This window comes from Eulemur rufifrons, chromosome 4, assembly GCF_041146395.1.
Source record: "Eulemur rufifrons isolate Redbay chromosome 4, OSU_ERuf_1, whole genome shotgun sequence".
Lineage (NCBI taxonomy): Eukaryota > Metazoa > Chordata > Mammalia > Primates > Lemuridae > Eulemur > Eulemur rufifrons.
The window spans coordinates 55,542,936-55,559,772 of NC_090986.1; the positions used below are offsets into that span (position 1 = coordinate 55,542,936).

Below are 16,837 nucleotides of genomic sequence, written 5' to 3' on the forward strand. Positions count from 1 at the left end.
AAAACACACAGTAGGAATTCCACAGGTGCTTGTTGAATGAGTAGAAAGAAAAGCTTATTATTTTAATATGTCATGATAAATATGTGTTTACTCTAAAATACCATTTATAAATATTGTATATAGGGTTCAGTACTTTCTGAGGTTTTGGGTATCCACTAAAGGTCTTGGAACACATCCCTCAAGGGTAAGGAGGGACTACTGCTTGTGCTTTCATCCATCATGTAAGATTCTTAGGAGGCTTATAAACTGACTTTTTGGAAATCCTCTGGGATCTTGTACCAAATTGCCTTTACACAAACTGTAAATACTAAAAACCACAAGTATCATTAGGGTGTCACCCACTGGTAATTATTTGATTAGCCATTTTTTAAGCTATCTGAAAGATTGTTAATCCACTCCTATTGAGAAACTAGTGACATTATTGTTAAGTAAAACTGTTTCAGAATCTTATTTCTGGCAAACAGATAACTAGCAAAATGAGTTGTGATGCCACAGTTGTTTTTTCAAAATAATTATGATCAGGGTCCCTGTGGTATGCAGTGTGTAACTCATCCCTTCTGTGTTAATGAATTCAAGGGAAGGCAACGCCACTATTAGTAATAGCTTTTTATTCGGAGTCCTCATTTTCCATATAGGTCACATTAAACACAGCCATTAGACAATAGCGTTGAGATAAATCCATACAATGTATTCTGTTTTTGTTGCTGTTGTCCTTGTTCACCAATCACTTGGTGCAGCTAAGAACCTTATGGAGTGATGGGGCTGATAAATGGGAATAGCCAACCTGCAAACACTGGGGCCAGGAAATTCAAACTTTAATCAAGTCTCATTCAATTACGTTTCAAATCAACACTTCTTGATAGCCAAAACTCTTATTTGAATTAATACTCTGATAAATCCTGTCTGTTGTCAAAAGAATATAATTAGACAATAATGAGTGGGCATATATTATGCCACACTTGTCTATTTGTTGACCTTAATGACTTCTACTCCATTAGACAACAAACAGCTTTTAACCTGGTTTTAAAAAAGCATACTGCTCTATTACTACATGACTTTTTTTTTTTTTTAATGGTGTCATATTTTAAATTGAGCAGTGTCTAGATCCTTTAAAGGGAAGTCATGTTTTAGAAGATCTCAGCTAATTTTGGAAAATAAAACAAGTTAATTTCCCAAGCAGGAATTCAATTAATTTACGGAGTAGTGAGCCAATCTTTGTACATTTGCTGCAATAAGAATGTCAGGGTAAGAAATGACATGAAAGCAGTCTTTGAAATTGCATGATATGTCTCTTTAATGTTTACTTTGGTATAGGTATAACTAACACTGATTCTCACTACTTTTAATTTTGATGAAAAGATTTTTCACCATTAACATCCGATGAAAAGATTATTTTGTTACTAATTTTTAATTTTGAATTCATCAGTAAGCAAATTTTACAACTTTGGGTTTCTTACTAAAATTTCCATGAAATGTTTTTTTTTTTTTTTTTTTTTTTTCCTGTGCTTGATTCAGTTACTTAAGGACCTAAAAGACAATGTGGTATCACATTATTTATTTTGAATGTGTGGGATTTTTTCTAGGGGTTAGTATTGGAAAGATGTGAATTAAGACATTTTTTCACATTCTAAATTATGCTGAAACCCCTTCAAATCTCACTGTTTGATCATGCATCACCCATTAGAGCAAGTGGCTCCCTAAAGGTGCAATTTTGGCATCTCATAGGCTTCCTTGGAAGCCAAGCACCAGAGGTCTGTGATAAAGGCAGTTGCCAGCCAAATGAATAATAGTGAGATTCCCTCAATTCAACTATAAAAGCTTAGAGTCCTGACTGCTGAATTACCACCAACTTGTAAATAAATAATCACTACTAAATACAGATAATGTGTTAAACAGCTAACACTAGTAAATCACTGGTGACAGAGAGCCTAAAGGTAAATCCCTCACATGTTGGCACAACCAATTCTTAAAATCTTATGGTGTTTTAATGTCTTCAGACACATATAATAAATTGAACAACTGGTTACTTAACGTTAATAATGCTTTAAAAATAAACCTTACTCTCTTTGTTGGTTTCATTTACATACTGCTTTAGATTTTACTAAGTGGTTATCTGTCTAGTAAGAGAGAGGCAACATTTGGTAAGACTAAATGGAAATCAGTTTTTTATCAAATTTCAGCTATCAAGCTAAATCAACCTGTAGTCTCCTGGCGAAAATAACATCATGTAACAGAGACAACACATTTCAGATACATAAATTGTCCAAAATATTAGGTTTCACATGTACAAGATCCCTTCTTTTCTAATTTAAACATTTACAAATAATAAAAACCAAGAGTAGAGCTTTGGAAAGGCTGTTACTAGGAACCAAAACATAGTTCTCAAGAGAATAAGGCTGATGGGAGTTGTCCACTCTTCCCTCTCAAAGCAGTTTTGCAAACGAGGTACAGTCTAAAATCTTGACAGCGTTTGATGGAAATATTTTCGGTAGAATTTTTTGAGATTCAAAATTACAAAACTTAATTTAGTTTAATGTTTGTTTTTGCTTTTGTTTTTATTTTTAATATAAGGATTTTATGACATTTATGCTGTTTCTACACTGGCTTGGTGGCCAGAAAAGAAGGCACAGAATTCTCCACCAGTTTGCAAATAATGCATTTTTCTGCTCCAGTGCACAAACAGCCTTTATTTAACTCAGCACCACATTTTCTAAGGTATGGGCACGAAATTGTTTGTCATGAAGCTGTAAAATGCCAAAAATTTTAAATGCTGAAGGAAAATGTCAATCAAGGCATTTTCCCATCTGCTGCTACTTCTGCAAGTGCTAATTTTATTTTTCCCAATTCCTGAAATTTGAGGTTTCTTAGCCTCATATGGAAGTAAATTTGAAACTCGCTAAATGTCACAAGAAAAGGTGTAAGCAAACGAAGGAATAGAAGGTGTGTTGTTCTCAAAGGACGCCAATAAAAAGAGGCAGAGGAGCATTGAGATAAAGGAAAAACATTTTGTTAAGACTCAGACCTCTTGAAAAACACTACACAATGCAAGTAACCAGTGCTGGTACGATACATGCATTAAAGCATTTTTCATGTATTTGAAATATAATGGGAACACACATCTAGACCACTTAAAATACTTTTGAGAACCAACGGTATGATATCTACATAGGCAGAAGCTGTATGTTATTGAAAAAATCATGAAGAAGTTTCAGGTATTGGTACAAATGTAACTCTTGTGATTTAGCATGACTTTAATGAAAGCTTCTACAAGGACTTGCACATAACCATGAGTGACGGATGTATTTTTTTTTTTTCTTTTTTGACCTTTCAGTTAGCTCCATCAGCTCACTCAAACACATTTTGAACAGATTATGTACTGTAGTACTTGGTAGACTATACATTAAACAAGAGACTTTGCTCTGAGGCACTGCTTCCCACACTCCATGGGGAAAAGGAAGCAGGAAAAAACAAAACTCATAGAGTTCGACAGCTACCGAGGCAACACTTGCCATTTACAATATAAGCCCAAATATTTTTGCAACACAACTATATATTAATTTAATAAAATACACAATATAGCTCTTATACACTCAACAATTTGGCTCATATGCACTGAATCTGCAATAAATCAATAAAAATATGTCATTTGATGTAAACACATTGAATCTTCTTACATTTGCACATTTAAATGGTCATGTGATTTGTATATGTCTAAGACATTTTCACTTTCCTGAGCTATTTTAGTGTCCACAGATGAATAAAACATATTAATCTTGTTAATTTTCTTTGAGTATTACAACTCAATGGTAACTATTTTTCAGAACTTTTCTATGTCAAATTTAAAACATACTCATCATTATTTATATCATTTTGGACACTAAAATGCTAAGTAGGCATTTTAAATCTTTAAATTTTCTTCTCCCTTAATGAAGTGAATTAGTCTACGTGTGTGCTGGACAAAATGGACTATATCTTTTTACATTTAACTTTTATACGACATGAAGTGTCTTACAAATGACCAAGGGTTTTTTTTTTTGTTTGTTTGTTTTTTTCATTTTTGTCTTTGACTAATGATATGGAATGTTCTTTGTGTTTATATGTGTGTCAGGTAACTTTATACAGAAATGTTTACCACAAATATGTGTTAATGTTTGGTGTAGCTTGGACTACTGCAAGGTCTTTTCAGGACTTTCAGTAGAAGCCTGTGATGACTGCTAGAAATCCACCACAGATCACAAATTATGACCCTGCTTGGTATGGGGTTTATAGGTAAACAGTTAAGTCAGCATAAATCACGGAGGACAGTCTTAGAGTGATCAGAAATATTTCAATTCTCACACTGCATACCTTCCTAACAGATTGTCAAAAGGTAACTCGCCTCCTCATTTTCCTTTTTCTTCTCTCCTTTTTCTTCTCCCTTTTTTTTTCTTTCCTCTGTAAGCATCGATAATTCTGTCCTAATGTAAGTTTGTTCAAAACAAAACCATTGTTATCTCTGAAAAAGAAACAGCAGTGAAAAGAACATACTTGTGGGCACTTCAGATGTTCACTAAAAGCCTTAAAGCAGCATTGGTCTTTCTTCATCCCTGTAAAATGGGTTGTCACCAGGAGGGATCATTTTTAAATCAACAGAAGAGACGAGAAAATGCCAATGCCTTTTTTTTTTTTTTTTTTTTTTTCACTTTCTCACAGCCACAGGGTCGTTTCCCCTGCAGTCCTGCAAAAGCTTATCAATTTCTCTCACAACTTCCTCTGCATCCACGGACTCTCTGCCCAGATCCCTGTTGGGGTGGTCAAGCTGCTCCAGAACAGCTCCCATCTCACTGGAATCCCGGCTGCCTCTGGAATGCACATCCGCGAAGACCCTTGCCATCTGGTCGGACGCCATGAAGGGAGGGTCTCTTGGTTGCTTACTGGGCGACAGATACTGACTGTCAGTGGGCAAGTACTGATTGCTTGCTTCAGCCAGGGCTCCTGGTTTTGCTTCACAGCCATCCAGGGAACCTTTTGTTGAGGTGCAAGGCTCGACGCATGCCTTGGTTGGGCTGCTTGATGCTGAGGGGACCTCTTGGAGGAGAGGGCTCAGGGCACGTTTGGCTTTTAAATAAGGTTTAACATTGGCAATGAGAATAGTGTGCTCTCGCTTGTCTTTTCCAAATGTACAAAAAGTCTTTTTCCCAGTGGGATTCACAGTTTCGTAAGTCTCAGTCTCAACATTAGCTTCAACTGTGGGTACAAAGAGATTTGTGCGGTAATCTGCGTTTTCAGCCTGATTGGCTGCAGGGAACTGTGGCATCCAACACCTGTCAGAATGACCAAGCACTCGGCATTCATCTGTGCAATTAACACACTCTTCTGGTTCTGCAAAACAAAAGAGAAAACAGCAAATCCAATCGTTAAGTAAGTTTTCTTTAAATTTCTACAGAGGCTATGATCAGCTCTCAATGGGCTTGCTTGACCTCTGGTCTCTTAATTAAAAAGGAAAAGAAAACAATAATTAAAACATTTCAGAATGGTTGCATAAACCTGCTGGTTGAGACAATGGTCTAATTTAAGTCTATTCTCCAGATATTAACGAATTCCCATAGCCTGGGAAGAAGTAAGACGTGGCCATTGGAGAATCATTCTCAGTAGACCAGAGCATCACTGTAAACTAAACTCCTGGGGATATCAGTTAGTCTTTGTTCTGTGTAACCCATCCTGGAGACAGTGAACTTCAAAAAAGATTATTGGGACTAATTTTTCAAATCCAATAACAGGACAAAAACTGGATTGCAAACTTCCATAACAAGTTCTAAGCTGCTTTTTTAAAAAAATGTCTTATCCCTATTTTGCTTGTAATTGTTATGATGGTGACAGTCATGAAATAAAAGGTTTCCTTTAAAAGCTTACTTTTCCTACCGAGAGTGGCAAATGGAATTTTCTATCAGAATGTATTATGAATAAGCTTGTCAAAAGTGCATATTCCTATTTTATTAGCTATGTGTATGGATCATGTAATCAGTTTTCTTCACTTCAGCTTTTTGTTTTTGGTGTAAGTATGTGAAAATGGCTTTACTCAACAGATATAGTTCAGGATGAATGACAAATCATGATTTCCTATTTTAAATAATAGTGCTTTCTGTGAGAAATTTTACTTTTCTACTTTGCCAATAGACATATAGAGAATCTAAGTAAAGCATTCTTTAATAATCCCTATTTCAACATGAACATGAAAATATGAAAGAAAATTTCTTCATTATGACAATAGCTGCCTAATTCCATTGACCTCAATATTTTAAACCATAACTTTGAATTGCATCTTCTGAGTTGTTCTTTTCCTCTACAAGTGGTTGTTCCCCTTATGCTTAATGATCCTTCGTAAATTAGGAACTTTTACTTTCAGAAGAGGATATTTACAATTTACCTCTATGTGATGGGAATGGAATTCCCTACACATTTAGGAGCCCCAGGGATTGCCTTTTAATTGATGCTAGATTATCCCTATTTCTAGTGTCCTGTGCAAGGAAAAGAAGTCCACATGAAAGATATTCAAAATAAAAAGCAGCACATTTAATGGCATTGATAAATTAGTATAGTTACTTTATAAATATATATATGAAACTGCATTTATATTTACAATATGTAAATAATTCTTTATTAAAAACCCCACAGCCTGTTTTATCTTAAAAGTTTTTAGGATAAAATAATTTCCTATGAGACTAAAATTTTTTTAAGGAGGGTTAAAATGGTGTCTTGATGGAACAAAAATACTGTGGTATTTCATAGCATGTATCATTCACGCTGGTGAAAAGTTAAAAAAATATTTAAGTATCTTGCTTCTATTTTAATTTTGTCATTTTTTAAAGAAATATTTTCTTATGAGTGAATTAAATAGTCACTGTTAAGTTTATTATCTCAAACTGAACTATGCACCCACAGATTCAAATACTATCTATAAATTGAAAAATTGGCACGAACATCAGCAGCAGAAGCTAGGTACATTGGATCTTCCAGGACGTCCTTATTTATGTGTTTAAATTAGAGCCAAGATTTAAAAAACAAAAGGAAGTCAGAAAAGTTCATTGTCAGGTTTTTATTTTCTTTACCTACTCTAAATGGGAATCATAAATGTTACCTCTATCCATACCTGTCAGTAAGTGTTAGAAAACATAACATCATTTCACTCAACAAGTTTTATCTTTCAAAAAAGTAGAAAACTTTACAATCTATCTTACTTGGTAACACTCTTGCATCTTTTAGAGCTATGATTTTTTAAAAAAAATTCATTTATAACTCATGCACTCTCTTTGAAATATGCTAACATACTTTTATATTCTGATATTGACTGGCCTTCCATTTAAGCTATTTGGATAGCCAACACTGAATGAATTCAATATGAATTTGAGAGCGAGAGACAGAATAATGCAGATGTATGAAAGTGTAAATCGACCTTGAATCTGAAACCACCAACATAAAATGATTGTTTGCACTTCACTGCTCAAAATCTGCAGCATTTTACTTGACTCTTTTATGTCACATCCTGGGGAGCAAATTTTGAGTATTGATTATGATACATTATAAGCAGTTCACCTTGTGATTAGACTGTAATTTTGACAGCAGCAGTTCACAGACAGTGAAGAAAATCGAATGGACACTCTTGTATAAACAGCAGAAACCATGAGCACAAAGGGAACCACAGCTACCAAGGGTCAAGTTAGAATGTATGAGAGAGGGGAATCATTTCTAAAGAAACATAACTAGATGAATAGGTAGGTATCAAAAACAGACATAAGTAATATACAACAAATGACTAGCTAGTCACAAAGAATTAGACAAAAAGGGTGGTGGGTGGAGGAAGAAAGAAGAGAGGGAAGGAAAAAAGCAAAGTGAAGGGAGGAAGAAAAGAGGAAGGGAAGGAGTAGAGATGAAGAGGGAATGGAACAGGGATGGACAGTGAGGGAAGGCTGCCTTGGAAACAGGGGTTTAAGACAAGAGGAGTTGTATTGGGAGGATTTCTGCCATGCATACCTTCTATTACATATTTTAAAATACCCTCAATAAGCTAAATGCTTATAATAAAGAATAAGAATGTGGAGTGTTTTCTTAAGCCCCACAACTATAAAGGTAGATAATCAAACTGCTCTCTCTGTACCTTAGGGAGAATGGATCCCAGAATAGATATGTTGAATTATAAACTAGAGAAGTGAAAAAAGAAGCAAATTACCTAGACAGCCACTACGTGCATAGATTCAATATTTATATGAGAAAACAGGGTTAGAGATCCTGGACAGGAGAAATCAAAACAAAAATAATTGATCCAATATTCACTTTTTTCTTCAGGTCCAATCTGGGATTTCCAAGAGATTATTTACTTTTATTTTCATCCTTTCCCTCAATACAACATGATCACCCTTTCCAAGAAATACAGCATAATCTAAATAGTATGCAAATGAGAGAAACTGAGAGACAAACTTGTTTATATTGCAAAAATAAAACAATTCTGAAGTCCAACAGATGGAACTCTGGGCAGTTCTGCCTAGAGGGAAAGTTTACAGTGTCTAATCTTTTAAATGTATGATTCCCTGAAGTATCGTGTGACAATCAAATAGCATTAAACACTTGTTTAGTATTAAAAATCATTTTCTATACTTCCATAGCTACATCTATAAATATTACACAAGCTCTCAAAGGGAAATATCTAACGCAGCGAGCTTAATTAGTTCAATTTTGCATCTTAATTTATGATACTTTTGCAAAACATATAAAGTAACTCAAATGACTACAGTACTTGCAGTTTATGGTGCACATAAACCACACGCGTACACACACGCACACACACATTGCGTATAGACCTTTATTTGTATGTTTGTATTAAAACTGAGCCTTCTCCAGGACACAATCTAAAAATTTATTTTAAAAAATCTCAAATTCATAACCAAAGCATTCCTGAACATTATTAGCAATTGCCATAAGGAAAATACAGGTGAAACACATGAAAGTTCAGTCTTCATAAGTTAAGGGATAGTATAAATAAGACAACTTTTATTATTGTTAACAAAATGATGATAGTTTATATAGTTTATATATTGACAAATTTTATATGTAAATGTAAATATATGTATAAATATTTTGAATGAAGAGCATCAACATAAAGATACCTGAAATCTGTATATTCATACTGCTTGATATATCTGAAATCTCTCTTCTCCTCTCTCTCTCTCTCTCTAACCTGGAGTAATCAGTTTACTAACTCAATCTTAAGGATATCAGGCAAACAATCATTTTGTGCCAAAATATACCTTCAAGGGAATTATGTCATTGTGAAATTATACTAAGTTATATCTATGTGAGGACAAATATATTTAGATAAAACACAAAATTATCTGCCTTTAAATCACTGAGTTTTAGCAGTTTTCCACAAAAGTCACCATAATTTAATTTTTATAGTGTGATTTTAATTTTGTAATGTCACTTTATCATCAAGACTGCATAGCCATTTCAATGATAGGTGAAAGGTGCCAACAATTGCCATGTATAAGATTAAAATTTGAAACCAAAATGTTATTTAAATCAGCAAGGATTAAAAAAGAGTAAGTGGGCCTCTGTCAAACATAATTACTTTGGAAAACGTGGGGGAAATGCTTGTGTGTTATGATTTGTCGTGAACACTGAAAAAAACATATCTAAGAACCAGCCAAACATTTCTTACTTAGGAGAGAATTTACCACTTTATTCTATTCTGTATTGCTCTCAATCAGAAATTTATCACAGATCAGAATTTTCAACTCATTTTCCCTGTCTTCAAAGCTCTATACAACTAATTTGTGCCCACTCAGGGAAATTTTTGAGAATATAAAAGGATTTCATCCCCTGAGTTTCAAACTTACCTGCTACCTTGAGAGGTCACATATTTGTACATCTGAAAACATGCTTAAGTTTCCAGCATGAGGGCTTCATATATGAATGCAATATCTACCTCTGATTTATGTTTTTATAGTGACAAAATAAATGTCCATGTCATAGATGTTTGAAAATCACACTCCATAAATCAGGGCATCAGTGAGGAAGTTTTAAATTGCTGTGGCCACGGGAGTAGGATATTTAAGAGAGAAGTACCTGTGCTTTATGACCGTCTACAAAATGGTGTTATTTCTGTTTTGTAAACAGATTTAAATAGGAATAGTGCTCTTCTATTACTGTGGTGCCTGGTACTGTTTCTAACAGCTTCTTAAAATTAGAGTTGTTTCCAAGTAGACAACTCTATAAATGGAAGTCCATTTTTTATTTGTTCTCATTATTCTTTTTTATTTCTAATTTACCTTCTTTCACCAACGGAGGCTTTCATAACACAAAATTAGCTGTCTGGAAAAGCAGGGAGCAGGCACCCAACTCTATTTATGTCCTGCACAAATGTTCTGTAGATTAATTCTACAGAATCTAAGGTAAGTGCCCATCACAAATTATTTATCTACCGGCAAACCATGACAAGCCAAGACCTTTGACTGGCAGTTGATATGTAGTAGCAGTTTTCTACTGAGAGGTTTTAATGGTGGAATAGCAGCTTGTCTTTACTGTCTTTTTCTTTCTTAAGCATACACACACTATTACACACATGCATGTGTACATACTTCCCTACCATCCTAAAAAATTATAATTTATCCAAATATATTCGAACATATCAGAGAGAAACATCAATACAAAAACAGAAATCTCATCAGAATACAGTCCAACAAACCCCTAATAAAATGGATTTTTCTTTCAGTAAGTTGACATAATTTGCAACATCCTGTGAACTGATACTTCTCTAACATAAACGGTTCTTCCTTTTTTTGGCTACCTTGATTATTATTTACCTATTTTCCTTTACAATCCTGTAAAATCCTTACACTTGTTATGATGACAAGGTAAATCATTCCATATAAATGCTACCTTAACCATCTATATTCAAACATGTTAATTCCACTTATGACTTCTGTGTCCCATTTACTACTATATTAGTTAAAAATAAACTTTCTGCTTTCACTTCAACTCACTATGAAAGGAACAAAAATTTCATTTTCAAGAATATTTCTTAAGACAGTTCTGGAAAGTTAAATTGTCTCAGAACAATTTTTTCCTGTGTCAGCATATAAAAAGGTAAACTAATATTATAATTTTTCGTATTTTTTCTGCTTATAAGCTTTATTTTAGCACCAGTTTAGTAGGAATGTTTTATCCCTTGTTCAGGGAAGAACAGAGATGGGTTAAAAAAACATGAATAGGAGAATCAATAACTTTATTTAGCTAAATGATCTTTGTTCTATTGTATTGTATATCCTGTGTTTCTCACTTATGAACACGGATGTATGTTGTTTTACTAATCAAGTAACTAATATACAGATACACAGATGTGGAATGTCCTTTTGGTTCTTTTATATTAAGAGGAAAATGTATCTTGTTACAACATGCTCATTTCATGAAGATGCCTGTTTATATGTTGTCAATGATATAATGAAGGAACACTAGACTTCGGACTCCAGGAACCTAATTTTTTCCTAATAATTGGCCGTAAAGAACAGACATTTTTAAAATATAACTCATATGATAATATGAATTCATATATAATTCAAATATAATTCATATAATAAAAATACTATGAAAAAATGTATACATTTTTAGGTGGATGGACTGCCAAACCGGCTTCCAGATTTCACTTTAGTTGCGAAATGTCATTCTATCTGCTTTTGATAGGCAGAGAGCACATTTTGAAGAGGAAGTTATTATAATACTATCAAATAGTCAAACCGTGGCAGCTTTGAAGTACCAATCCTCTAGCGTGCACCTGCATCACACAATGCTTCTGAATACATTGCTGTGACTGCATTCAGACACCAGAAACCACTGTCCTATATCATATTCAAGTGAATTCAGTCACAGTTGGGTATTTGGAGCTGCTTGGAGCATTTGCACTTACTATTCAATGCACCTGCACACCTTCAGGGATGGTTTTAAGTGTTTGTGACCCTTTGGACATAGTAAAACGTCTCCCAGAGTGGAATTTTCTGGCATAAATATTGACAACACATAGATAGTGTCCTGAGGTAAAGATAACTTAAAGCAAATTGAAATAACATTTATGCTAAGGAATAAATGCAAAACAGTATAAGGAAATTTGATATGGAAACACTAGTAACGCAAAACAATGAGAATCTAAACCATGCATTGGAAATTTACAGCACAAATATAATTTGTGTCCCATGGCACACTGCTCTGAGACTAACATGTAAAATTCAGTTGCCCCCTCCCCCAGTCTCATTCTGTGGGCATAGCCATCACCTGGGGCAGCAGCAGATGCTTGGAAGTGAAGGCAGGGCTAAATGGCAGCATCTCTTTCCCAACAGGTATCCTGAAGAGAATTGGCTCTGAATTTCAATACTATGTACTACTGGAACAAGATTTGTATTTTCTTTGAGGAAAGGACTCTGACAGAACTCTCAAGAAAAAATAATACAACTCAAATGTCCCACCAGAATAAAGACAGCTCAAATTCTGTGGGAGCATTATTAGATGTGTGTAGTTTAGCAGTTAAAAACATTGTACTCAATCATTTATAAGGTAAAAATGCATTAAACGCCTACTTTGTGCCCAAAGATTTCAAGCAGAAGCATCTTGAATAAACTTCTGTATAACAGGTGTTGTGTCAGGTAGAGATTATTTGTAAAGGAACCTAGGTCTATCCACCTTTTAAAATTCTCAAGTTTGTAAAATGATATCTTCACGAACGAGTTTAAACTTTGATTGGAAACTAGGAAGTAGATTTGAAACCAGCATAGGGGAAATAATTCATGATAAATTACATTTTGAACCATGTCATATGAATGTCAGACACTAGAAATACAGAGAAATGTGTAGGTTGTAATGTTGTGAAAGGCTTTTTGCAATTGGTGCTTGATCTGTGATTCACAGGCTGATCAGGGTTTCAACAGATAGTGGAGAGCAGGGAGAGGGCGCTCCAGGTAAAGGGATAAGAAAGAGAAACAATTGCCACATAGGAATGTGCACTTCACAGGGCAGAAGAACTAGCTTTGTAGGTCAAAGAACTTAGGCTGCAATGCCAAAAATTGACATAATAATGTAGGGAAAATTGGCTATCATCTGAAAGAAGAATGGAAATGTTCTGAGTAAAAGACCAAATTTAATGGAGCACTGATACAGGTATTTGAGCAGTTGATCACATTTCAAAAGGTTCTTGAATTATTTGGGTGCTTTATTGGAAAGATAATGGACAACATTTATGAAACTACAGAACTAGGATGAGCTATAGAGTAAATAGTACCCAAATCAGCATTATTTCTGAAAACAGGTATCTAGAGCTTGGGCCCCAACCAGAATGTCTTCAACAAATACAGTAGGACCCAGCATGATCCATTGGCATAGTAATGCCAGCCCCTGACTTGCCTTTCAGCTTCCATCTCATCCCACTCAGGGGTGGGGAACCTGTGGCCCTCCAGATGCCCAAGTGTAGCCCTTTAATGGAATCTAAACTTCACAGAACAAATACCTTTATTCTGTAAAATTTGGATTCAGTCAAAAGACTGCACTCAAGGATGTGTGTTGATTAAACTAGTATTTCATATCACCAGTATAAATCATGAATTTTATAATTCTGCATTAGGAAAATATTTCTTCTTCCTGCACCTACTTTATCTTTCTTCCATTTTTCTCTGATTTTCTACTATTATTTTTAACCAACCATAAAATTCCATATGATCACGTATTTGAAATATTAGAGGATCCTTTTAGAAGATCAGAAGAGAAAGAGTCTGGAACAAAAGAGATCCTTTAGGTATTTAGGAGAGAGGTAAAAAATAATTCAACAAAGTAAAGAGAATGACAAAAAATGTTGAATCTCAGCAGCCTTTCAAATTTGATACTCCACAACAAGAAGAATGAATAATTAAAGGAAATTTCTGAAAATTTTTTCTCAAATAAGCATTTCTATTTTGGATGAAGATAATGTTATAATTTCCCAATTATATATTCCAGCATTGTCCCCCAACTCTTATTATTTTTTTTATTAGTTTGTCTCATTGAAGCCCTAATGTCCCTTGAAAATCAAGGTACTATAGTATACTATTTGGTGTTCCATTCCTTGAATACACAGGACACACTAAATATATACTTCCGAATTTGATCAAAAGGCTATAATTGATGTAAAAGAAGATTAAATGCAGGGCCGGGGGCGGTGGCTCACGCCTGTAATCCTAGCACTCTGGGAGGCCGAGGTGGGCGGATCGTTTGAGCTCAGGAGTTCGAGACCAGCCTGAGCAAGAGCGAGACCCCATCTCTACTAAAAATAGAAAGAAATTATATGGACAGCTAAAAATATATATAGAAAAAATTAGCCGGGCATGGTGGCGCATGCCTGTAGTCCCAGCTACTCGGGAGGCTGAGACAGGAGGATCGCTTGAGCTCAGGAGTTTGAGGTTGCTGTGAGCTAGGCTGACGCCACGGCACTCACTCTAGCCTGGGCAACAGAGTGAGACTCTGTCTCAAAAAAAAAAAAAAAAAAAAAAGATTAAATGTAAAAGTTTCAAATACTACGGATAATCTGCAATAGGAATAACTATATTCCTTGCAAATTACTCATTTCATTTCCATTCATTTGTGAACCTGTAATGTTAGCTTTTAGAAACATCACGGGGGACTCAAATGAAGTTGTGCATAATAGCTCTCTATTGCTATGAGATACATATTGTTTACAGTAACATCAGATATGTCTGTTACATATAATATTTATATTAAAAAATCCCAAGTTCTCTATTTACTATTGAGGATATCACTTTAAATTATGATATAAATAAATACTGCTTCACATACCTTCCACTCAAACATGGAAGTCAGAATATTTTCCCCTTAAGGAATCTTTTAAACCAATGACACTGTTATTGAAATCAAGGCCTATATTTAAATAATTTCCCCTTATAATTTTAAATTATGGAAAACAGTGACTATCCTGAAAACCTACGTCTTTGCATCTATAGGTTTCTTTCTTCTCTAGGTTTCTCCTTTTATCCTTTTCTTTTCTTCTACTTTATTGTGTAAAATGAGCTAGTTTTTCACTTTTGCTTTAAGTCAGCTGTTCTCTGTATCTTACATTCTATCTGACAGCTATCATCAACATTTGCATTAATTAATAAGTCATTGTAATTTTAGAGCCTTGGAAGGGTTAATGCAGCTTTCAAAAGAACCTGATTTATATGCAGTGAGAAACCTATGCTCTGGCATGCAATAGTTAGCAAAAGCTGTTTGGTTTACAAGAACAAATTTAAAATTCTAGCAACTTAAATAATACTGTGAATTTCAGACTCATTTTTTTAGAGAGGATGTTTTCCTTATGCTTTTATTGCCTCTGTAAGCTAACTCCATCTCTGATAATGACACCATTTTTGATGACATGGATGAATACATCTAAGATTCAAGTCATCCTCCTCGCAAAGTGGTAATTCTGTAACGAACGTCAATGAAAACATGCCTATTAAGCCAAACTCTTTGTACAAAGCAAGGAAGATAGTCTTATTAGTGTTTTTCTCTGCCTGCTATCTGATTTCTATTGGGATATATATCTATTTACCAGTTTAAATCCCATTGTTCATCTTGTTTCTAGCACTTCTTGTTTTCAATTGCTAGAAACAGAATCAGGTGTCATTTGCAGCATTCTCAGAAAATAGAGTTAATTCAGATGCAGCTAATCTTTTCCTGCTTATTATTTAGTAATCAACGCCTGCCAATAGGATGTGGGAGTCCCAGAAGATGGATTTCTTAAGAAAGATTTTAATGTTTTAATGCTTTAATGACATCCTAAGCTCCAAAAGCTGTTTATTAAACTCACAGAACTCTACTCTAGAGATAAATCTAAAGTTTCAATTGTTACCTTAAATTAGATGGAAACATGCAAATGAACACATGGGTGCCTTGTTCAGGTCAGGAATTTTAAAAGTATTTTTAGAGAAAGAGGTAATACAAAAGATTTAAAAATTTTAAACAAGTGGTAAATATATATGAAACTATACTTCTCCATAAAGGATTCCTGCAAAACTCACTTATATTAGAACAATTTAAAAATAAACCGAAGCCAAATGTCTTCTATACATATGTGTACAGGCGTGCATGGGTGTGCATACATATACACAAGCACAAATGATAATAAATATGTACTTTTAATAAAAATGCCTCTTATGAAATAAAATCTGAGAGAACTGTTAAAATTAATAGTGTCCAAAGGTAACCTTATAATAAAATACAGATTGTGTGACCCTAAACAGTTTGGTCTTGACCTTATTAAGACAAGAACCCCTACCACCAAGCTTCTGAAATCACCACTATTACTACTACTACTACTATAGTCAAAAAATACGTACAAAGAATAGGAAAAGAAAGATAACTAGCATTTCAAATAAAGGCTGTTCTTGGAATTACCTCCCTAAAACTACTCTGTTCTTATAACCTGTAAGTATGCTATAAGTTTATTGGAAGCTTATGTTTTTATCCTGTATCATTGGGTCATCCCAAGAATGAAAATTCAAACAAAATCAATACACTCAATATCCATGTTTTAGAGTAAATATACAGAAATGTCTCTTGTAATGGGTTTTACTGGCACTGACAGGCCATTTTTCTAGTAACAGCTTTCAGATTTTTATAATCATTAAAACACATTGAAGCAATGAAGAAATAAATTGGTAAAAGAGGTCAAGAAACTCACATATTAAAAGATAGGAGATGTGGCCCTCTAGATTGTCCTGCTATGTAATGACACTGAGGATCAAAAAAGCTACTGGAGAACACCTTCTCTGAATAACAGTAAAGATAAAAA

General features: G+C 34.3%; 1 protein-coding gene across 1 annotated transcript in view; it reads right to left on the minus strand.

The window, feature by feature from the left end:
* Positions 1–4,678: 4,678 nt before the first annotated feature.
* The window catches only part of PCDH17 (protocadherin 17), a 91,057-nt gene continuing 78,898 nt past the window's right edge, over positions 4,679–16,837 (minus strand). Inside the window, exon 4 of the mRNA XM_069467191.1 lies at positions 4,679–5,361. Within this exon, the coding sequence (XP_069323292.1) occupies positions 4,679–5,361 (683 nt within the window). The remainder of the gene's footprint in view (positions 5,362–16,837) is intronic.